This window comes from Dendrobates tinctorius, unplaced genomic scaffold (assembly GCF_039654945.1).
Source record: "Dendrobates tinctorius isolate UK_male_01 unplaced genomic scaffold, ASM3965494v1 ptg000140l, whole genome shotgun sequence".
Lineage (NCBI taxonomy): Eukaryota > Metazoa > Chordata > Amphibia > Anura > Dendrobatidae > Dendrobates > Dendrobates tinctorius.
The window spans coordinates 11,445,207-11,470,315 of record NW_027361808.1 but is presented as its reverse complement, the minus strand read 5'-3'; the positions used below and the strand labels follow the sequence as shown (position 1 = coordinate 11,470,315).

Here is a 25,109-nt window from a genome sequence, read left to right as displayed (position 1 = left end):
TTCTGAAGACAGAGCAAAAGAGATCAACTGATCAGAGACAAAATGGGGATTGAGCCCAGTCCCAGCCAGGGCTGGCTGAACACAAAAACTAAGTAAACCAGATGAAAACTCATATGAACAATAGCAGAGAAAAAAACTTAGCTTTAAGAAGGCAGGAACCAAACTGGAAACCAGAAGCCACAGTCAGGAGAAATCACCAGCAAGAAACTAGGGAGTCGGCTGCCTTAAATCCAATGAGAAATTCCTGCTGTCCAATCACAGTCCTCTTCCTCAGGTGGCTGGTCTCTGCCATTTAGATCAGCTTCATTACCTCCCTTCACCAACAGAGGGAGTCCAGATAGAGAACTCACTACTCCTCTGTCAGCACAGCCAGCTCCATAACCCTCACCAGAAGCCAGAGGCAAACCCGAAAATGAGCTCACAACACCTCCCCATTTAAAAACTAGAGACTCCTCCCCCGCTTTCCAAATAAAATTTACATCGTTTATGAAACGCAGCCATAGGGCCAGATCCATGCGCAGCACGCCCCCTTGGTATATGTGGAGGTCCTCCCACCTTCCCACGTACAGGTTTGCGTAACTGGGCACGAACCTGGTCCCCATGGCTGTGCCCCACTGCTGGGTGTAGTAGTGCATCCCATGTTTGAAACTATTATGTGTTAAAATAAAAAGCACATTCTTGGATAAAGTCTACCATATCTGGAGTGAGGATATTTGCCCTATTTAGAAAGTAACCCAATGCTTCTGTACCCTTATCATGCTGTATAACTGTATACAATGATGTAATATCCAGCGTGCCTAAAATGAGTTCATTCTCTCACTTGAATTCATAGACTATGTAATTTTTATTTGGAAAGGGGGGGGGGGGAGGAGGAGTCTCTACATCAGTTTTTTAAATGGTATAAATAAAAATGATTTTTATTTGGAGTTCAATGCTAATATTAGCAAAGAACGAATACATTTTTTAAATTTAGATATTTCTATTGGTGAAAATGGGATACAAACGTGTACAAATATGAAACCTACCGATTCTAGCAGCTATATTTCCATGAAAAGTTGCTATCTACCAAGATGGCTATTGAATGTACCACGCAGTCAGTTCATGAGGTTACACAGGAACTGCACAAGTGCTTCGTTTTTTAATAAAGAAGCAGATACATTCATTAATAAATTTATAAATAAAGGTTATGATCACGAATATCTGTTGGAAATTAAAAATGAGGTAGCAAATATTCCTAGAGAGGAATTAATTTATAATGGTAGTGGAAAAAAAGGGTAATTAGGATTAAAAAAATCAAAAAAAAAAACTCAAAAAATCCAGAGAATTCAGATATTTCAGATATGATATCTATTCCCATAATTACACAGTATAATTCAAGTACAGAATTCCTTAAAAAAATAGTAAGAAAACATTGGGAGATTTTAAAGGAGGATAAAATAATTGGAGATAAAATTACACAATATCCACCATTTTTAGAAAAGCTAGTAATTTGGGTAACATTATAGCTCCTACAGTATGAAATCTTAAATATACACATAATCAAGTTGGCCCTTTTAAAACACAAGTGAAAGGCTTTTTTCCTTGTCACAAGTGTATAGTTTGTAAAACACTACGTCCTACAAAACAGAATTTCATTATCTCACAATGTGGGACTCAATTTGAAATTCAGGATTTCATAACGTGTAGTACTACAGGAGTAATATATGTTATTGAATGCCCTTGTCACAAAATGTACGTAGGACGAACTATACGCCCCCTTTGCAAAAGGATTGGGGAACACCTTAGAAATATTAGAAATAGTGTGGATAACAATCCCCTTTCTGTACATTTTTACATTTTAAACAGGTTTATAAGGGGTCGGTTAAGGGCAAATATTATGGGCATTAAAGTAGTTAATAAGGATTGGCGGAAAGGGAATTTTATTAACTGAATGTCCAGAGAAGAAACCGGCTGGATTTTTAAATTGAATACCTTAAAACCAGGAGGACTGAACAACGAAATTGAATTGTTTGCATTTAATTAATCAAGGGTTAACGGACCAACATGTTATACAGAGCCATCAATGCAAGATGTATCATCCCTAAGGAAGGAATTCGTAGCGATGAGATTGAATTGCATGTATCTTGATCAATTAAGGGTTAATGGACCAACACGATCTATAGAACTGTGAATGCAGGGGGTGCCATCCCTGAGGAAGGAATCCGTAGTAATTCCGAAACGCGTAGGAGAGTGGCAACATCTGCACACCGTAGATTGTTTGCTGAGTATCACAACTCTGTCAGTCACGGGACTTTAACCACGTCAGACAAATCCTGCGCTCATGAGCATATAACGCGGTGAACCGCGCTCTGGATTGAATCACCCGAGAAGCTCGTCACCGGCTGGGATCCACTTCTACTCCAGAAGGATTTCCCTTTCAGCTGAACCGCAGGTTAAGAGCATTTACAAGCGGACCTACGGAGGTCCATTCAAGACTCACGGAGGTTTATTCAAGTTTCATGGAGCTTTATTCGAGTCTCAGAGCAATGAAGGTACTTTAATATTAACACCATTATCCTGCATGTTTTAGTATTTTCCGACTCTCTTCCACTAAGCGGCTTTTTTCCCCCAGGTGGAGTTTATATTTTACATTTTATTACTTTTTAATATTGTTAGTTAGTAATCGGCTATTATATGGATCGGTTCATTGGAGGCTAATGGTTTTTTATTTTTGAGCCGATTTTTTTTGAGCCGTTTTTTTATGTAGATTTCGATCTGATATTTATTCAATCCCCAATTGAGCAACATTGCCTTTTCACTCGCATTATGGTGCAGTGTATTCATTTACCCAAGTAATATTGCTAGAAAGATAATATTTGGTTATTATGTCATTTTATTTTTAGTGCGTTTATTGTGTCTGAAGACATTCATCCCATTTTTACCCAGGATGATGTTTCTTTGAAAAACCACTAAGGTATTATTTATATATATATATATATATACATACACACACACACGCACTGTGTATATATATATATATATATATATATATATATATATATATATATATATAAAATAATGGAAACACCTAACGTTTTGGCATCATAATCTTCGAACATGTTATAAACATGCAAACCGTGGCATATGGAAATATTTTGTAGTTTATTTGTGTTACGTGATATGTGTATGTAAATTAATTGTTTGTTTTGCAGAATTGTAAGAACATTGATGAGAACCTGATACCAATGGCAGACCTCTCTGATTTTCAAAGAGGCCAAATTGTTGGTGCTCGTATGACAGGCGCTAGTATAACCGAAAGTGCCCGAATGCTTGGCGTGTCAAGAGGTACTGTCTCCAAAGTAATGACTGCGTTTGAAAGAGAAGGAAAAACGTCCACAGCAAAGCACAGGTCTGGCCGAAAGTCGAAGTTGACAGAGAGACCGTCGGACTCTAAAGCGAATTGTGAGAGAGAGGATCGCAAGACCACGGCTCCGAAAATCACTGCTGAGCTCAATGAACACCTACATAACCCAGTTTCCACGAAAACTGTTCGTCAGATGCTGCACAAATCTGTGCCAAGAGTGTGCAAAGCAGTAATCAAAGCAAAAGGTGGCTACTCTGAAGAACCTAATATAAGACAGTATTTTCAGCTGTTTCACACTTTGTTAATTATATAATTCCACATGTGTTAATTCATAGTTTTGATGCCTTCAGAGTGAATCCACAATTTTCAGTCATGAAAATAAAGAATACTCTTTGAATGAGAAAGCGTGTCCAAACTTTTGGCCTGTACTGTGTGTATATATATATATATATATATATATATATATATATATATATATATATATATTACACGGATCTGTCAATCCGTAAATCATCGAGGTAAGGCATCACCAATGCTTCTTCCTTCGATAAGCGAGTTGTTATAACTTATTATAATCTCTCTAAAGCCTTAAGGACCCATTGACAACTGAAGGGAAAGACCTAAACTGAAAGCCTATTTACTCATTTTATGCTGAGAACTATCCAACAGAAATTTGGCGTTTGATGTGCATTGGATCATGATCATACTCATCTTTTAACTCCTAGACTACTGTATAGAAATCTGGAACCAGTTTAATTCCCAATCATATAGACTGCATTTTAAATGATCTAACTCAGGAATCCATACAGCCCCTTCAGGTTGTAGCAAACTCAGGTAGGACTGGGTTAAATCATAGGTGAACAGGTGTTGATTAGGGCACCTGGAGAGCTATGCACTTGAGCAAGCCAGGTGTTCACCTTAGTCAGACTGCTGAAAAGTAGAGTAGAGCAGACCAGATGTGTCTTGGAGCTAAACAGAGAGACAAGCCAGAGACTCCACCTGAGCAGCGTCTGCACAGGGCCGTATGCAAAGAACTGCAAGTATCAGTGGTTGCCCTGGATAAATGCTGTTTTGTTTGATGAAGCTGGGGCTAGCTCAGCTGTACATGAGTAGTACGGGTCTATCGTGTTTACTCAGTGCTTGGATAAGGCCCGAAATTATGTTTATGACCTCTGGACAGCCTGTGGAAAGCAATAAAACCGCACTTGTTTGGATCAAACCCATATTTGGCTGCATGAACGGTATGTGATGACTCCCAAACTTTGAGCATGAATCCCTAAAAGGCTTATTAACCTGCAAAACTAGGGAAGCTCCCTTATGGTTACCTGCCTTTCTCCAAGCCATCATCCCTCAGGTACTCCACTGAGGCAGATGAGCATAAGCCAGGAATACTGAGAATGGCGAGCAGGATATTTTCCTCCCGAATTTGGTAACCTTGCCTTGCACAGTAAACAGTCAGTGAACTTTGATTTGTCAAACATTAACCAGTTATGCAAACGGTACCTTTACAATGAAGCACCACAAGAATCTACAATGGCAGAACAAAGCAACATGGCTAACTCAGATTTTAATTAAAAAAAGAGTAATCCATCTCACTTAAGGTATAAACCTTCAGACAGGGCATTAAATCTCAATTGTCAGAATAGCCTACCTGAAGAAGCCAACAAAGGAGGCACAATTGGAGGGCAGACTGTAACAGAGACAATGAGCTGGATTAACCACATGTACCCTCCTACAGATGGAATAGATGGTCTTTAGGACAACAGTGAAAACATCCAAGTGTTACTCCACCACAAAAATTAGGATAAACCTGTTTGGCATATGTTAAACTCTACAGCCCAATTATGAGGCTCTGTGAAGACCTGACATGTGGCTAACCTTAAAAACGCATGTGACATGCACAAATGTGAATAAGTCGGTCGGACAGTGTTCACACCACCCACTGACAAACACAAAAAGAAAACACAGAATGACAAATGTGCAGAAATACCCTGAAGTAACAAATATGACAGTAGTCAGCAAGTGCTGTTAAAAAGATGGCAACAAATACAGGGTATTTAGTCGATACATTTTTTTTTGCAAAAAAAAAACAAACGTATACCAAGCTACTCCACCTCCTCAAGGTAACCCTTAATGGAGCAGTCCCTATCTAATGTATTTAACACCTGAACATATGAACAGTGTCTAAATGAACAGGATTCAGACAGGCGCTTCCTAGAGCTTCTTGGAGCGCACAGTGACACGTAGGTCGATGGACAATGTGAGAACTTTTAGATTTTTTTTTCCCTCAACACTTTTGCGCATGCGCGCTGGTTCAGTTCCGGTCTGTGGAGCGCAAGGTGACCCGCACACTGACTTCTGCACAAGCTGACAGCTAATGTGACAATCTTTGTAACATTTCTGCACATGCAGGAGAGTTCAGTTCCGGTCTATGGAACGCAAGATGACCCGCACGCTGACCGTGAGCATGGTAATGAATAATTATGCATATATGGACGTTGTGATTTGTTCTAAGACCGCCAACACTGGTCTTGACGATCCTGGCAACAATAGTAAGTGCACTTAACTATTTATACCAGACCTCAGGCACATTACTCTATCTTCCCCTGACGAAGCTACATCTGGTAGCGATACGCGTAGAGAGGCTTCATATGGCTTCATAGCAATAACCTGCCAAGTATATATCTTTTCTTATTAACATGCTAAGCTGGTATCTTTGGGCATACAAGGCGTCTTTACCTATGATGCATGTTAGACAATGACTTCTTAGCCTTTTGGTAATATTATTTGCACCTTCTGTGCTGACATATATATGGGATACGCAATATGGCTTTATATTAAGTACCTGGCAAGTATATATACATTCTTATATTAGCATGCTAAGTTGATATTTCTGGGTATATATAAGGTGTTTCTATCTATATTACATGCTAAGCAATGATCCCTTAGGCTTTTGGCAAGACTATTTGCACCTTCTATGTTGACATATGTATATTTATATATGACTGTGACCCTTTAACATTAAGGTATTATCTATGGTATAATATTTATATTATATATTATACAATCAAAATTTGTATGGAATATTTGGTGATATTTATTTATCTATGCATGCGTCAACACGAACCATTGTAGCCATTTTTGCCTGTGTTTTAAGAGTTTGTTAATGTGTTTTTATGTATGTGCACTCTGTGTTGCCTAAATAAAGCCTTTTCACTATTGTATCAGGAGTGTGCACCATTTAGTGTGCCGGCTTTCTCTGTTCCACACACTCAGATTATAAGGGCACAGCGGTAGCACCTCTATTAGACTAGCTTGCACATTAGCAGTACCCATTTTTCTCTTTAGCTCTACTTAAGCGTATCGGATTCTGAGGCTGGACCAAGTCACAAGACTGTTCCTCTCTGTAGCTGTGGACTCACAACCCACTCTGCTCCAATGGCTGGCCTTACTGATGCTTCCACTACTCGTGCAACTGCCTGTTGCTGCTCCTCCATCATATACGGCAAGGAGAGACGGAGCCAAAGTGCTCTTACTGCGGGTCAGACCCAAATAAAAAAAAAAAAAAAAAAAAAAAAAAAATGGAAACCTGCGACAGCTCATGGACACCTTCTCTGGATCCCCAGCGCTCTCGTCATTAGTGCGCATCAATTCCAGCACGCCCTGCGTATGCATAGCTAGGTACGACCAAGTAGACTGAGACATTCTAGAAAACATGGGTCTTTGTTACCACTTTTTCTATTTTTCACCGGTGTTTATCATCAGGGCTCATCTTCCTGGCTGCACAGAATGCTTTCCAGGACGCGCAGCCGCCATGCGACCACGAACTAAGTGGTGCCGCCGCTCGCGCATATCCGATTGAACAGGCTTCTTTGGCCCCATCACGGCGCTTGGAGGTCCTGAGCAGCAGCAGAGAATGTGCCTTGCCAGAAACCAGGTAACCTCTTCTGTGATCTTTGGCCGTTTTAACAAGGTTCCCTCCTCAAGGAGAGGAAACCAACTCAGGTGGTGGAAATGTGCCACCCTTTTATTTCTGTAGGTTTTCTGTACTTGAAGGGCGGATTCTCCCCTCATATTCCAGAACACACACACACACACACACGTCCTCATTGATCCTGTTATTGTATTTCCAAATTTGAGATGTTAGAAAACAGTTTTTCCCCTTATATTCTATGTCTAGTGTACAAACACATGGTCAAAAAATGTTGAACTCCTCGTTTAATGACAGAAAAACCCACAATGGTGACAGAAATAACTTGAATCTGACAAAAGTAATAAATAAAAAAAATTTATGAAAATGAACAAATGAAAGTCAGACATTGCTTTTCAACCATGCCTCCACAGAAATAAGAAAAAAATAAATAACTCATGAAATAGGCCTGGACATAATGTGAAAATAACGTGACAAAAGGCACATGTTAAAGCAAGGCGTGTCCAGTAATTAGCATCACAGGTGTCTACAATCTTGGAATCAATGAGTGGGCCTGTATAGAGGGCTACAGATACTCACTGTGCTGTTTGGTGACATGGTGTGTATCACACTCAACATGGACCAGAGGAAGCAAAGGAAAGAGTTGTCTCAGGAGATTAGAAAGAAAATTATAGACCAACATGTTAAAGATAAAAGATAAGACCAGCTTGATGTTTCTTTGACTACAGTTGCACATATTATTCAGAAATTTAAGCTCCATGGAACTGTAGCCAACCTCCCTGGAGGTGGTCGGAGGAAAATTGAGGACAAATCAAAGCGACGGATAAAACAAAGGGCAAAACTTCTAAACAGATTAAAAGGTAAACTTCAAGCTCAAGGAACATCAGTGTCAGATCGCACCATCAGTCATTGTATGAGCCAAAGTGGACTTCATGGGAGTTGACAAAGGAGAACATCATTGTTGGAAAAAAAAAAAAAAAAAAAAAAATCTTAAAAATGCCAGACTGGAATTTGCCAAACTACATGTTGACAAACCACAAAGCTTCTGGGAGAATGTTCTATGGACAGATGAGACAAAAATAGATCTTTTTGGCAAGGCACATCAACTTTATGTTCACAGATGGAAAAAAGAAGAATATAAAGAATAGAACACTGTCCCTACTGTGAAACATGGAGGAGGCTTTGTTCTATTCTGGGGCTGCTTTGCTGCATCTGGCACAAGGTGTCTAGAATCTGTGTAGGGTACAATTAAATTTTGAGACTCTCAATGGATTCTAGAGAGAAATGTGCTGCACAGTGTCAGAAAGCTTAATCTCAGTCACAGGTCATGGGTCTTGCAACAGGATAATGATCCAAAACACAGAGCTAAAAATACTCAAGAATGGCTACGAGGAAAACATTGGATTCTCAAGTGCCCTTCCATGAGCCCTGACCTAAATCCTATTGAGCATCTTTGGAAAGTGCTGAGACATGCCATCTGGAAAAGGCAACCTTCAAACATGAGACAACTGGAGCAGTTTACTCTTGAGGAGTGGGCCAAAATACCTGTTGAGAGGTGCAGAAGTCTCATTGACAGTTAAAGGAATCACTTGATTACAGTGACTGCCTCAAAAGGTTGTGCAACAATATATTAAAGGGAATCTGTCATCAATTTTTCTGCCTATCTGCTGCCGGCACCGCCATCAGGGGCTTATCTACAGCATTCTGTCATCATTACCGGTAGGTCTAATACCTATTTTCCAGGACGTCCACCTGACAGCACCATGGAGAGTACCAAAGCACCTCCTCAGGGTGGGATTACCGCCTGGAGAACTTTTCTCCCAAATGCGGTCTGCTGACCAGATAGCACATCAAGCTTGTAGTGCTTGCAGAATGTATTAAGATTGGCCCAGGTTGCTGCTCTACATATTTGATCAACCGAGGCCCCCGCCCGTTCAGCCCATGAGGCCGATACCGCCCTTGTAGAGTGGGCCTTTATGGAATCTGGCGGGTTGGCGCCTTCGGCTTGGTAGGCGTCAGAGATTACTGAGGTAATCCAGCGTGCGATGGACGCCTTAGAGGCCTTTCTTCCCCTTATTTTTCCTCCCAAAAAGGATGAACAGGTTTGGGTCGATGCACCAGCTATTGGTGGCCTCTAGATAGTCTAGAACTGCCCGCCTCACATCCAGTGAGTGAAGACGCTGTTCCTTTTTATTACGGGGACTATCACAGAAAGATGGTAACACTATCTCCTGGTTTAAATTTTTAGAAGAGGTTACCTTTGGGGTAAATGCCGGGTCTAACCTTAAGATTATACGGTCATCTCTTATCTGGAGATATGGGTCCTTAGTGGACAGGGCCTGGATCTCCCCTATTCTTTAGGCCATGGTAATGGCTACCAGGAAGGCCGTCTTACGAGAGAGCAGAGATGGTTATTTTCTCGCTGAGAGCGTAGGGGTCTGTACAGAGAAACCTGAGTACCAGGCCCCAAGGCGGGGTGAGCTGTGTAATCGTGGGGCGCAGGCGCTGTGTGGCTCTTATAAATCTTATTACCCAGGGATGGGAAGCTAACTGGTAATCTGGACTTTTAGAGTGCTGGGCTTAAGGCCTTTATTAAACCCTGCCTGCAAAAATCTTAGTATGTTAGGGAGGTCAGGGGTGCCTGCCACGAGATCGGACCTGCCACCCTCCAGACAGAATCTTTTCCATATCTTTCGATAGATTGCGGATGTCACCGGTTTCCTACTGGCCTGTAGGGTGGATATGACCTGATCCGACAAACCCTTTGCCTTCAGGATGTCCCTCTCAGGATCCAAGCCGATAGGTGGAGTCTTGCTGGGTTCGGATGGTGGATGATGTCCTTCCACGGGGGTAGCTCGACTGGATTCCCTACTATCATGGCTCCTAGAAGGGGAAACCAGCTTCTCTTCGCCCAATATGGCACGATCAACATCACTCTTGCGTGGTCCTCGCGTATCTTCCTGAGCACTGCCGGTATGAGAGCCAGTGGCGGGAACGCATTAGAGAGGGATTCTCCCCAAGTCTGACTCAGGGCATCTATGCCTTCCGGGTGGTCCGTCGGATTCAGGGAGTAGAATCTGGGAACCTTCGAGTTCTTCCGGCTTGCGAAAAGAACTATACTGGGGGTCCCCCAACTCTGACAAAGATGGTCAAAGATTTCCACGTTTAGTTCCCACTCTGTCGGGTGGATCTGTTGTCTGCTCAAGTAGTCTGCTACTTCGTTCTGGGAACCTTCTAGGTGTACTGCGGTCACTGATCGGACTGTTCGTTCTGCCCACGTGAATATTTTTCCGGCCAGGGCCTGTAGTGGTTGATGTCTGGGCCCTCCCTGGTGCTTCAAGAATGCCACTGCCGTTATATTGTCGGATAATATGCGAACGTGACGATTCTTTAGTACCGACTGGTTTCGCCGCAACGCTTCCCTGACCGCGAAGAGCTCCCTGAAATTGGAGGATCTGGTCCTGATGTCTACTGGCCATTTTCCTTGGAAGATCTTTCCTTCTATGTGGGCTCCCCATCCCCACACACTGGCGTCTGTGGTGACTACCACGTATGGAGAGGTTGTCCATAGTACACCCACTTGAAGGTTTCTGGACTGTGCCCACCACCGAAGGGACTCCTTTACTCGTTCTGGCAGCCTTAGGGGTTTGTCTAGTGACGCCTGACTTCTATCCCACTTTGCGAGGATCTCTCTCTGTAATGGTCTCGAGTGGAATTGAGCCCATCGGACACACGGGATGCAGGCCGTCATGAGGCCCAAGACCTCCATTGCCTCTCTTATGGAGCATTGACGCGTCAACAGGTCTCTGGTTCTGGCCTGAATAGTCCTCTGCTTCCGCTCGGGTAGCCAGGATATTCTGTCAGCTGAGTCTAGAAGGACTCCGAGAATTACTTTCCTGGTCTCTGGCCTGACTTCTCCCAATTGATCACCCAGCAAAGGAACTCCATTACGGTAGTTGCTCGGTTCCTGTCTCGAATGAGCGCTTCTTTGGATCTTGCCACCAGTAGGAAGTCGTCTAGATATGGAATGATCACGAAAGCCTGATCTCTCAGGTAGGCCACCACCTTCACCATCAGCTTTGTAAAGATTCTGGGAGCTGAAGCCAACCCAAATGGAAGACACTGGAAGTGGCAGGACCTGGCTGGTAAACTGACCGCAAACCTTAGTAGCCTCTGGGATGAGGGATGGATAGGGACCTGGTAGTATGCCTTTTTCAGGTCTAGGGTGCACATGACGGCGTCCCTGTCTATTAGGAGGATTGCGGATCGGATCGATTCCATCCGGAATCTCTTGTACCTGACCCAGGCATTCAGTGGTTTCAAGTTTATGATAGTGCGGGCCTCGCCGGATGGTTTTGTGATCGAAAACAGGGAAGAGTAGTGCCCTCTTCCTCTTTCCGACGGGGGAACTGGTACTATGACTTTTGAGTTGACTAGGTCCTGTAGGTCCGTCCACATTGCGGAGTCCTCCGGGACGACAGTGGGGGCAATATATCTGTCGGGGGGAGGTGAATAAAGCTCTATACTGTAGCCTTCCACGATGGTTCTGAGGACCCACTGATTGTGGGTGACTCGGGACCAATTTGCTGCAAAGTGGCGAAGTCTCCCCCAATACCTATGGCGTCATTGCCTCCTCGATCTAGATGATGTGAAGAGGGGACCCTTGTTCCTCCCCCCTTGGTTGAAGGAGCTCCTATAGGAGCTTCTTTGGACCTTGCCCGACCCCTGAAGTCACTCTATCTCCTAGAGAAGGAGCCTCTCCGAAAGGGCTGGGGCCGTCTGGGTTTTTCCTCCGGGAATCCCTTATTTTTATCGGACACTAGCTCTAGAATGTTATCTAGGGCTGGACCAAATACCCTCAGGCCTGAGAAGGGGATGGTGCATAGCTTTGTTTTTAGAAGCGTTATCGGCCGACCAGGATTTAAGCCAGACTGCTCTTCGGGCCGCATTAGAGAGGGAGCTGTTTCTGGCTGCAAACCTCACTGACTCAGCCGACATATCAGACAGGAACGCCGTGGCTGATTTCATGAGAGGAAGTGATGCTAGGATCTCTGATCTAGGGGTCTTGTTGGTTAGGTGTTCCTCCAACTGCCCCATCCACAAAAACATAGACCTGGCCACCGAGGTGTCTGCTATGTTGGCCCTAATAAGAGCCGCCGACGTCTCCCATGTTCTCTTTAACAAGACGTCCGCCTTCCTATCCATCGGGTCTCGGAGACCTGATGAGTCCTCGAATGGGATGGCCGTCTTCTTGGTAACCTTGGCGACAGGAACGTCTATTTTAGGGACTTCCTCCCATGCCTGTGTTTCCTCGGAATCAAAAGGCAGTCTATTTTTAAAGTCTCGGGAGAGTATCAACCGACGCTCTGCCTCTTTCCACTCCTCCTGGACCATTGTCTTGATGTGTTCACTTATGGGGAACACTACCTGTTTCCGGGCCACCAGTCCTCCAAACATTAAGTCCTGTCTGGACTGTGGTCTAGGGACTTCCTCTATTTGCATAGTATTTCTGACTGTCTGGACCAACTCATCCGTGTCCTCCAGTCTGAACAGGTACTTCCTGCTCTGATCCCTTCTATCCCCCAGGATCTCACCTTCTTCCTCCTGATCTGACTCCCGGAAGTCAGACTCCTCTCTAGGGCTTGCTTCCGAAACTGGGTCTGCTTCCTACCTTGGACGCTTGCAACTCGGCCCTGGGCCTGGGGGACTGACGCCGTGCGAGGCTGGCTGTAGAGGCCTGAACTTCCTCCCTTATCAGCGATCTCATTTTGGCAAGGAGGTATGGCTGTTCCTCGCCTATGACCCTAGAGGTACAGGGTCTGCATAGGGTCTTGTTATAGGTGTCTGGCAGCTTTATCCTACATACAGGGCATCGGACCGATTTGGAGGTAGCTTTTGCCGTGTCCTTCACCCCAGAGGGAGATTCAGCCGGGGTTCCCTTCTCCTAATAATACAGAATGGGGCACCTACTCAGAACTGGGCTGCGGGGATGGGTGGTCTGCGCCCTGCGCACTTACCCCTCCACCTGCTGGAGCGTTTCCTTCCATCCCGCGCGATTCTGCAGAGCGATCTGGACCTCAGGAGCGCGCACTGGGATTCAAGGCCGGCGTGTGACGTCACCGGAAGTGACGTGCGAACTCTCGCGATAAACCGCCTCCTCCACTTCCTGCCCGGGCTGCGCCTGCGCGCGACCGGGCTATGCTCCTGCCGCTGGTGCCCGCTCGGCCTGTCGCCTGCGGGGGGCCGACCCCGTCTGCTGTGGCGGTCTGTTGGAGCCGCCGCGCCTTCCTCCTGGCGCCGAACGCGCAGTCCTCCTGCCGGTGTCCGCTCGGCCTGCTGCCTGCGGGGAGCCAACCTCCGCCTGTTATAGCGGCCTGCTGGAGCCGCCGCTCCTTCCTCCCGGCGCCGACCGCGCCGTCCTCCTGCCGGTGCCCGCTCGGCCAGCCGCCTACGGGGGGCCGACCATCGCCTGCTATGGCGGTGAATCCTGGAGCCTCCCCTGGGAAGGAACGGCTCCCTCCAGGAGCATCGTCCTGCTCCTGGCCTTTGGAGCAGAGGGACTCCCCCTTGGAGAGTTTCGGCCCCGGGACCTCTTGACAGGGGAAGGATTGGACTGGCCACACGATCCCCTGAGCACCTCCGGTAAGTTCAGCTCAGTCTCCGTGTGTCCCTCCATGCAGGGACAGGAAAAACACTGAGGGAGAGGGGGTGGGACATGACCTTTAAACCTCTCGTGTGCTTTTCCTGTCCCTGTAAGGAGGAGGAGGATGTCCTCCATGGTGCTGTCAGGTGGACGTCCTGGAAAATAATGCTTTATTATCATACCGCCGAACAAAAAGTGCAATAACGCGCGATCAAAAAGACGGATACAAATAACCATGGTACCGATGAAAACGTCATCTTGTCCCGCAAAAAATGAGCCGCCATAAAGCGTCAGTAAAAAAATAAAAAAAAGTTAAAACTCGCAGAATAAAGCGATGCAAAAATAATTTTTTATATAAAATTGTTTTTATTGCATAAAAGCGCCAAAACATAAAAAAAAGGATATAAATGAGGTATCGCTGTCATTGTACGGACCCGAAGAATAAAAACGCCTTATCAATTTTACCGCACGTGGAACGGTGTAAACGCACCCCCCAAAAGAAATTCTTGAAACGCTGGTTTTTGTTCATTCTGCGTCCCAAAAATCGGAATAAAAAGCAATAAAAAAAAAAAAAGTCACGTGTCCGAAAATGGTACCAATAAAAACGTCAACTCGTCCCGCAAAAAATAAGGCCTCACATGACTCGGTGGGTCAAAATATGGAAAAATTATAGCTCTCAATATGTGGTGATGCAAAAACTATTTTTACAATAAAAAGCGTCTTTCAGCGTGTGACAGCTGCCAAATATAAAAACCGCCATATTTAGTAAATCAAACCCCCAGTTATCACCCCCTTAGTTAGCGAAAAATAACTTTAAAAAAATGTATTTATTTCCATTTTCTCGTTAGGGCTAGGGCTGAGATTAGGGTAAGGGGTGTGTTGGGGTTAGGGTTGGAGTTAGAATTGGGGGGTTTCCACTGTTTGGGCACATCAGGTGCTCTCCAAACACAACATGGCGTCTGATCTCAATTCCAGCCAATTCTGCGCTGAAAAAGTCAAATGGTGCTCCTTCCCTTCCAAGCTCTGCTATGCGCCCAGTGTTTTACCCCCACATATGGAGTATCACCCTACTCAGGACAAATTGCAAGACAACTTTTAGGGTCCCATTTCTCCTGTTACCCTTGGTAAAAAAAAATTGGGGACTAAAAGATCATGTTTGTGGAAAAAATATGATTTTTTTTATTTTCACGCCCAGGCGTTATAAACTTCTGTGAAGCCCTCGGGGGTTCAAAATGCTCACCACACATCTAGATAAGTTCCGTGGGAGGTCTAGTTTCCAAAATGGGGTCACTTGTGGGGGGGTTTCCACTGTCTAGGTACATCAGGGGCTCTCCAAATGTGACATGGCGTCCGATCTGAATTCCAGCCAATTTTGCATTGGAAAAGTCAAACGGCGCTCCTTCCCTTCTGAGCTCTGCCTTGCGCCGAAACAGTGGTTCCCCCCCACATATCAGGTATCAGCGTACTCAGGACAAATTGCAAAATAACTTTTGCAGTCCAATTTCATCTGTTAGCATTGGTAAAATAAAAAATTGGACCTTTTTTTGTGAAAAAAAGATAAATGTTCATTTTTTTTTTTTTTTTTTTTTTAAACATTCAAAAAATTCCTGTGAAGGGTTAATAAACTTTTGGAATGTGGTTTTGAGCACCTTGAGGGGTGCAGTTTTTAGAATGGTGCTACTTTTGGGGATTTTCTATCATATAGAGCCCTCAAAGTGACTTCAAATGTGATCCCTAAAAATAAAATGGTGTTGTAAAAATGAGAAATCGCTGGTCAACTTTTAACCCTTATAACTTCCTAACAAAAAAAAAAATTTTGGTTCCAAAATTGTGCTGATGTAAAATAAACATATGTGAAATGTTACTTATTAAGCTTTTTCTGTGCCATATCTCTGTGATTTAAGGGCATAAAAATTCAAAGTTGGAAAACTGCGACATTTTCAAAATTTTCGCCATATTTCTGTTTTTTTTCACAAATAAACGCAAGTTATTTGAATAAAATTACCACTAACATGAAGTACAATATGTCATGAGAAAACAATGTCAGAGTCACCGGGATCCATGGAAGCGTTTCAGAGTTATTACCTCATAAAGGGACAGTGGTCAGAATTGTAAAAATTGGCCCAGTCATGAAAGTGCAAACCACCCTTGGGGGTTAAGGGGTTAAATTCTGTGGAAGCATGGTTGAAAAAGCAATGTCTGACTTTCATTTGTTCATTTTCATAGTTTTAGGGTTTATTACTTTTATCAGATTAAAGTTATTTCTGGGACCATAGTGGGCTTTTCTGTCATTAAACGAGGGGTACCAACAATTTTGACCATGTGTGTATAAGTCATCAGAGCAGCTAATTTCTACAAACAGGAGCTAAGAGGAAAAACAAACTAAAACCTCAAGAATACAGAGACAACATACACTGGACTACTGATTTGGGCACAGTTTATTGAAAGTTTAGATATGCTTTAAGAAATACTTACCTTAATCCTGCTTTCCTGTTCACACCAGAAGTTCAGAGATGAATACAGGCATCCCTTCCATGTGTTTGTTATTTTATCCCCTGATCTGTAGAGGAGCTTCACTACTTAGGAACATAAACTGCAGCACAGATTCATCTCAGCTAAAAGGCTAGATCTTACCATCAGGAATAGGACAAACATTTATAGGACATATAACTTTCCCAAATTCTTATGAAAAAAAATATTCCCCACAACTGCATTGAACTACTGTACCCAATTTATTACAGTATATATTTTAGGAGTCGGTCCATTTTATACCTACTCCAACTACGACTCCACAGCCCTGAATTACGTGGGACACTGGCACAACAGACGGGGTGAGGAGAGGGGGCAATGCAGGGCACGCGGGACGCTGCCTGGCACAACAGACGGGGTGAGGAGAGTGGGCAGTGCAGGGCACGCGGGACGCTGCCTGGCACAACAGACGGGGTGAGGAGAGTGGGCAGTGCAGGGCACGCGGGACGCTGCCTGGCACAACAGACGGGGTGAGGAGAGTGGGCAGTGCAGGGCACGCGGGACGCTGCCTGGCACAACAGACGGGGTGAGGAGAGTGGGCAGTGCAGGGCACGCGGGACGCTGCCTGGCACAACAGACGGGGTGAGGAGAGTGGGCAGTGCAGGGCACGCGGGACGCTGCCTGGCACAACAGACGGGGTGAGGAGAGTGGGCAGTGCAGGGCACGCGGGACGCTGCCTGGCACAACAGACGGGGTGAGGAGAGTGGGCAGTGCAGGGCACGCGGGACGCTGCCTGGCACAACAGACGGGGTGAGGAGAGTGGGCAGTGCAGGGCACGCGGGACGCTGCCTGGCACAACAGACGGGGTGAGGAGAGTGGGCAGTGCAGGGCACGCGGGACGCTGCCTGGCACAACAGACGGGGTGAGGAGAGTGGTCAGTGCAGGGCACGCGGGACGCTGCCTGGCACAACAGACGGGGTGAGGAGAGTGGTCAGCGCAGGGCATGCGGGACACAGCCTGGCACAACAGACGGGGTGAGGAGAGTGGTCAGCGCAGGGCACGCGGGACGCTGCCTGGCACAACAGACGGGGTGAGGAGAGTGGGCAGTGCAGGGCACGCGGGACGCTGCCTGGCACAACAGACGGGGTGAGGAGAGTGGGCAGTGCAGGGCACGCGGGACGCTGCCTGGCACAACAGACGGGGTGAGGAGAGTGGTCAGCGCAGGGCACGCGGGACGCTGCCTGGCACAACAGACGGGGTGAGGAGAGTGGGCAGTGCAGGGTTATGACCACTGCCGGAGAGCTCAGCGCACTTACACTTATGGCTACAGAGAAGTAGCGGCTGTCAGTCTGAGCACTGACCGGACACACACTTCATTACCTTTCAGAAAAATGAGGTTTTCGTCGTCGCTGCTCTCCTGCTGGTCTCCCGAGTCACCAAAGGGCAAGTTACAGCAGGCGCACATGAACACTACATGGTCCTCTGCACTGCTGGCTGCATCTGCCATGTCTGCTGGTGGAGTGGCAGGACGAGACGCACATTCAGACATCGCGGTCAATCTGCAAATGGTCCAGTGAGTGATGACGTCACAGGAAGGGGCGGGGCCTCCACCTCAGCGCGGCTCTGAGACCAGGAAGCGGCGTTGGCTGCTCCCATCCTGTGGTAGAGGAGCAGCGCTCTCGGGGTTGACGGTCACACACGGAACAGGCGGTTTCCTGGTGGCCAGAGGGACCAGGTCCTTTATCCCACTGGGATGTAGTGACATCCTTGTGGGCCGCCAAGGGGCAGCTGCACCACACCGGTGAAGATTTGGCCTCACGGTACAGCTGACGTGGCTGCCACACTAGCGTATAATCGGTGTCCTTCTCATCCCTCAGACTGGGACACTTCCTCCCTTGTCAGCTGTGTGCTGTCTGTACACAGTCTGTGTTTTGCTTAGCAGCTCCCTCCTATTAATGATTTACAGGGACATCTGTCGCTTTCCATCTTATAGAATTGGCATGTATTGGTAAAAAACGCACCAAATACACAGTGTGTGCACGTGGCCTTTGGTGACTTCAGATCGGCCTCAATGAATGACATCGGTCTGAGTGCAGTTAGATTGTTTATGGGAGTGCACTTGTCTGGTTTATCCAGAAGTGTGAGTGTACTGTACCCACAGCCTGTGTGCTATAGATGGGACTGTAAGCATGCGTATGTTTATGTGTGGCTGGATCTGGAATTGTGTCCTTTGGAAGATGCACGTACATGTAATAGTGTGTGTGTGTATTTATCTAAGCATATGTTTGGGGAACATTTAATAAATCTGTAAATAGTATTTCACATCCGTGTTAGACTAGGGTCACATGACAGTTTTTCTCCTCCACTCTCTCAGCCCATGAAAATTGGACCCCACTTGGCTGTCATGTGCAGTCAGATTTTTTACGTGGACCCGCAGAGTTGAATGGGTGAGTGCAATCAGCTGTCAGAGACATTTCGTGCATGCTGAGTTCCCCCCTCCAGACTGACTTGGTCTAGAAAAAAAAACAAGATTCAGATAAGTGCTATCCGTCATAACCACAGATTGCACTCGTCTGATTTTTACAGTCATGCACAAGCCCTTAGGGAATTTCATTTAGGTTTCAAATTTTAGAAATAGGCAAATTAAGTGAAGCCCTTAGTGCACCCCATCACCAATGTACGTCAGAATGCCCATGTATGAAGTGATTTCAGGAGATGAGTTCACTTATACCCTGCAGATGATGGTTGTGATACATAGTATCTGCCTATAGCAACAGCAAACACAACTAGCCTCCATCCTTGCTATTTAACTATTTTTATACCACTGTTAATCACTGACAGCGGTATTAAAAGGAAATCTGTTACATCCAAAAACATTATCCTGCATTTTTGGGGTTACTCTGCAGGTTCATAGTCTTCTAAAGCCGTGCGGCCATCACACTGGGAGCAGGACTACTGGGAGGAAATGAGCCTTATTCCCTCTCACTCCCAAAATTGTTACAATAGTACAATGGAAGCTCACAAAAACAGGTTAATATAAGTCTCAGTTAAAGAGCTACATATCTGAGGTCTCCTTATTGTATGCCAGATCAAATTACCACATAATCTCTGTCGGAGTCAAATCTTGTTCCACCTTTATATCTTCGTATTAACATAGACCCAGCCTGAACCTGGTCAGCTCTCTCGATGCAAGACCAGAATGATCAATCCAACATGCCCATATTTTTGCAAACTTGGGAATAGAATTTCTCTTGCAATATATATTCTGCAATTGTGGGGGTTTGGTGGGAGATCCAGTACTGGGCTATTAATTTTCTGGCCATAAAAAGCATTCTAGATACAGCTAACTTCACAATCTCTTCTGTTGGCAAGTCTTCTATATATCCTAGGATACATACAAAGGGGGTTCTGCTCAGCTCAACCAAATATCCTCTATTAATTATCCCTATTACTCCTCTCCAGAACGCTTCAAGATTTGGACACGACCATAACGTGCAGTAGGGAGGCTGTGTCCATTCGACATCTTGGACAAAGAGGATCGGGCCTAACTTCAATATCGAATAAAAACTTGGGCGTGCGATAAACTTGATGAATTACGTATAAATGACAAACGATGGGCTTCTCCCAGCGAGAGTCCGGGAAGTCTTTCTAATATTTTTGACCATAAATTGTCAGCAATAGGACCAATATCTTGCTCCCACCTCTCCTTCACACGTACAGGATGATTCAGAAGCACCAAATGCAGTATGTCCCAATACAAATGAGAAATCATCCCAGCTGTTCCTGTGGATTTTTCAATACGCTGTATAATCTTATTCTGTTGTATGGATTTTCCAAGCTTTCTGCTTGGTACGCTTGTCTAAGTTGTAAATACTTGTAAAATTCTGAATCCCAAATTCCATACGTAAATAAGTAAAATCTCTAATTCTATCTCCAATATATGTTCAAATCTGCGTATCCCTCTTTGAGCCCAACTCTCAAAACCCTCCAAGTGGCTTAGATTAGAAAGGGAAGGGGTATTCCATATAGCAGTGTACTGAGACACCCCATAAATATCCTGCATTTTTTTTTTTACTTTTTCCCATAGTTTGTGTATTAACATCAGAGTAGGGAATCCATGTGTGCCGAAAGTGCCAAATGCCCCCGACTCCAATACTTCGTACAGACTGAGTCGAAGTATTGTTGCTAAAGTTGACGCTGAGCTCCCCCTCCCCATGGATCATCCCAACCGCATATGTGTTGTAACTGTGCTGCCCAGGGCTGTGGAGTCGTGGAGTCGGAGTCGGTGCTCATATTGGTGGAGTTGGAGTCGGAGTTGGAGTCGGTATAAAATGGACCGACTCCGACTCCTAAAATATATAATAAATTGGGTACAGTAATTCAATGCAGGATGTGCTGAATATTTTTTCATAGGAGTTTGGGAAAGTTATGAAATGTCCTATAAATGGCTGTTATATTCCTGATCTAAGGCTACATTCACACACAGCGTTTTTCCTGTGTTTTTTGAGGATACGTTTTTCAGCTGCAAAAGCTGATCATCTTTTTAAAAAAACGCATCACCTGAAAGGTTTTTGAGCTCATAGATAATGTTTTCAATAGCAAAAGCAGATTAGAAATCTGCTCTATCTATCCATTTATCCATATCTGTCTATCCATATCGTATCTGTACCAAAAAGAATGAAAACCGGGTAGTACACCAATATATATTCTGTTCTATCTAAATATCTTGATTATTGGATCATAGAAATGATTAAATGTCTGAGGTTCACATTGTACTACAATAAATTTTTCACTTAAATATAAGCAATATGTGTGGGAGTCGTGGAGTCGGAGTTGGAGTCGGAGTCGGTGTAAGGGAAATTGAGGAGTCGGAGTCGCAGGTTTGGCTTACCGACTCCACAGCCCTGGTGCTGCCGTGTAGTAAACCCATGGGTTAGGGGCAGCCAAACCCCCATTGCACTTTTCTCTTTGTAAAAGTTCCAATCTGATCCGTGGAAGTGTTTTACCCCATAATAGCTCTCTAAATAATGAGTTTATCTTATGGAAAAATCTCTGCGGAATCCATTGTGGTGAATTGTGTAGCATGTATAGTAATTGAGGCATCCAAATCATTTTGACTAGGTTAGTACGTCCCACCACCGATAAAGGCAAACGTAGCCAGATATCTTTCTTAAGCTAAAACCTAGAAAGAATGGGGAGGAGATTGAGGCTCTCATAATCACTGACCCTTGGGGTAAACTGTACCCCCAAATATTTAATTGTGAGACCACCCGTAGGCCTGAAAAATCATAATTGGATGTATTAGCCATATTATCCACCGGTAGAAGTGCTGATTTGCCCCAATTGATCCTCAACCCTAAATATTGCCCAAATTCCTGAATTACCCTCATGGCTTCTGGCAGCGCCTGAGATGCATTAGCCAGAAAAAGCAATGTGTCATCAGCATATAAGGCAACCTTTTTCTCTAGTCCTCCTAGTTGAAACCCCGTTATTTTTGGATTGGATCTAATCATTGCTGCCATGGGTTCAAAGGCCATGGCGAATAACAGTGGTGACAAGGGACATCCCTGTCAGGTACCTCTGCCCAGGTGAAACAGAGTAGTGAGACTACCATTAACTTTAATTCTTGCTTTAGGAGAGCAATATAGGAGCTTTACCCAAGAAATAAATGAATCCCCCAGCCCAAATCTATGTAGTAAAGCCCAAAGAAATTCTCATTCAATAGAATCAAAGGCCTTAGCGTCATCAGGAGAGCAGACCACTCTATCTCCCGAGTTGTCAGCCGGTAATTGTATATTAACCCCTTTCTGACATCCGACGTACTATCCCGTCCATGGGACCCGGGCCCCTATGCCCATGGACGGGATAGTACGTCTACCGCGATCAGCGGCGCCCACGTGGTGAGCGCCGCTGATCGCGGCCGGGTGTCAGCTGATTATCATAGCTGACACCCGGCACAATGTGTCAGGGGCGGTCACGGACCGCGCCCGACACGTTAACCCCTTGCACACCGCGATCAAACATGATCGCGGTGTACCGGGGGTTAAAGGGAAGCATCAGCAGGGAGGGGGCTCACTCCGTGCTTCCCTGAGCCCCCCACGGCAGCGCAATGTGCAGCGCTGCTGCGGGGGGCTCCTTTCCTGCAGGCCCCCGAATCCAAGATGGCGACGGGGGCCTGCAGGAAGCTGGCTTCCTCAGTGCCTGCAAAGCGCAGGCATGAGGAAACCTTCTGCACTGCCTGTGACAGATCGCTGATCTGTCACAGTGATCTGTGATGTGACAGATCAGCGATCTGTCACAGGACAGTGATGTCCCACCTGGGACTATTTAATAAAGTTAAAAAAAAAATGAAAAAGTGTTAAAACAATTTTAAAAAAATCGCCAAATAAATTAGAAAAAAAAAATATTCCCCCAAATAAATCCATTTTTGGAAATAAAAAAAAAAACAATAAAAGTACACATATTAGGTATCGCCACGTCCGTAACGACCTGCCCTATAAAACTGTCCCATTAGTTAACCCCTTTAGTGAACCCCTTAAAAAATAAAAAACGAAGCAAAAAATAATGATTTATTATCATACCGCCAAACAAAAAGTGTAATAACGCGCGATGAAAAAGACACATATAAATATCCATGGTACCGCTGAAAACGTCATCTTGTCCCGCAAAAAACGAGCCGCCACACAGCATCATCAGCGAAAAAATAAAAAAGTTACAGCTCGCAGAAAAAAGCGATGCAAAAATAATTTTTTATATAAAATAGTTTTCATTGCATAAAACCGACAAAACATAAAAAAAACGACCTAAATAAGGTATCGCTGTAACCGTACTGACCCGAAGAATAAAACCGCTTTATCAATTTTACCGCACGCGGAACGGTGTAAACGCACCCCCCCCAAAATAAATTCATGAAACGCTGGTTTTTGTTCATTCTGCGTCCCAAAAATCGGAATAAAAAACGATCAAAAAATGTCACGTGCCCGAAAATGGTACCAATAAAAACGTCAACTCGTCCCGCAAACAATAAGACCTCACATGACTCGGTGGGTCAAAATACGGAAAAATTATAGCTCTCAATATGTGGTGATGCAAAAACTATTTTTACAATAAAAAGCATCTTTTAGCGTGCGACAGCTGGCAAATATAAAAACCGTCATAAATAGTAAATCAAACCCCCCGTTATCACCCCCTTAGGGAAAAATAATAAAATAAAAAAAAGTATTTATTTCCATTTTTCCATTAGGGTTTGGGCTAGGTTTAGGGCTGAGATTAGGGTTAGGGGTGTGTTGGGGTTCGGGTTGGAGTTAGAATTGGGGGTTTCCACTGTTTGGGCACATCAGGTGCTCTCCAAACGCAACATGGCGTCTGATCTCAATTCCAGCCAATTCTGAGTTGAAAAAGTCAAATGGTGCTCCTTCCCTTCCAAGCTCTGCCATGCGCCCAAACAGTGTTTTACCCCCACATGTAGGGTATCAGCCTACTCAGGACAAATTGCAAAACAATTTTTGGGGTCCAATTTCTCCTGTTACCCTTAGGAAAATAAAAAATTGGGGGCAAAAATATCATTTTTGTGGAAAAAAATGATTTTTTTATTTTCACGTCCGAGCGTTATAAACTTCTGTGAAGCACTTGGGGGTTCAAAGTGCTCACCACACATCTAGATAAGTTCCGTGGGGGGTCTAATGTCCAAAATGGGGTCACTTGTGGGGAGTTTCAATAGTTTAGGTACATCAGGGGCTCTCCAAACGCACATGACACCCGCAGACCATTCCCTCAAAGTCTGCATTCCAAAACGTCACTACTTCCCATCCGAGCCCCGACATGTGTCCATACAGTAGTTTTCTCCCACATATGGGGCGTCAGCGTACTCAGGACAAATTGGACAACAACTTTTGGGGTTCAATTTCTCCTGTTACCCTTGGGAAAATAAAAAATTGGGGGCAAAAATATCATTTTTGTGGAAAAAAATGATTTTTTTATTTTCACGTCCGAGCGTTATAAACTTCTGTGAAGCCCTTGGGGGTTCAAAGTGCTCACCACACTTCTAGATAAGTTCCTTAGGGGGTCTAGTTTTCAAAATGGGGTCATTTGTGGGGGGTTTCCACTGTTTAGGTACATTAGGGGTCTCCAAAGGCAACATGACACCCGCAGACCATTCCATCAAAGTCTGCATTCCAAAACGTCACTACTTCCCTTCCGAGCCCCGACGTGTGCCCATACAGTAGTTTTCTCCCACATATGGGGTATCAGCATACTCAGGACAAATTGGAAAACAACTTTTGGGGTCCAATTTCTCCTGGTACCCTTGGGAAAATAAAAAAATGATGACTAAAAGATCATGTTTGTGGAAAAAATACGAATTTTTTATTTTCACGCCTGGGCGTTATAAACTTCTGTGAAGCACTGGGGGGTTCAAAGTGCTCACCACACATCTAGATAAGTTCCTTGGAGGGTCTAGTTTACAAAATGGTGTCATTTGTGGGAGGTTTCCACTGTTTAGGTACATCAGGGGTTTTCCAATCGCGACATGGTGTCCGATCTCAATTCCAGCCAAAAACGTCAAATGGCGCTGCTTCCCTTCCGAGCTCTGCCATGCGCCCAAATAGTGGTTTACCCCCACATGTGGGGTATCAGCGTACTCAGGACAAATTGCACAATAACTTTTAGTGTCCTGTTACCCTTGGAAAAATAAGAATTGAGGGTGAAAAGATCATTTTTGTGGA

General features: G+C 44.8%; 1 protein-coding gene and 1 long non-coding RNA gene across 3 annotated transcripts in view; one reads left to right on the top strand and one right to left on the bottom strand.

Annotated features, from left to right (window-relative positions):
• The window catches only part of LOC141049032 (protein Mis18-alpha-like), a 167,997-nt gene extending 149,896 nt beyond the window's left edge, over positions 1 to 18,101 (bottom strand). Inside the window, exon 1 of one of the 2 annotated variants that reach the window (XM_073545137.1) lies at positions 17,767 to 18,101. In XM_073545137.1, coding sequence (XP_073401238.1) covers positions 17,767 to 17,935 — 169 coding nt within the window. In that variant the 5' untranslated portion in view covers positions 17,936 to 18,101. The remainder of the gene's footprint in view (positions 1 to 17,766) is intronic. The other variant, XM_073545136.1, reaches the window with a different exon arrangement.
• Positions 18,012 to 20,603, top strand: LOC141049033 (uncharacterized). The gene is made up of 3 exons (XR_012220233.1): positions 18,012 to 18,206; positions 18,761 to 18,833; positions 19,849 to 20,603. It is a non-coding gene; the product is annotated as an uncharacterized lncRNA (long non-coding RNA).
• The last annotated feature ends 4,506 nt before the right edge of the window (positions 20,604 to 25,109 follow it).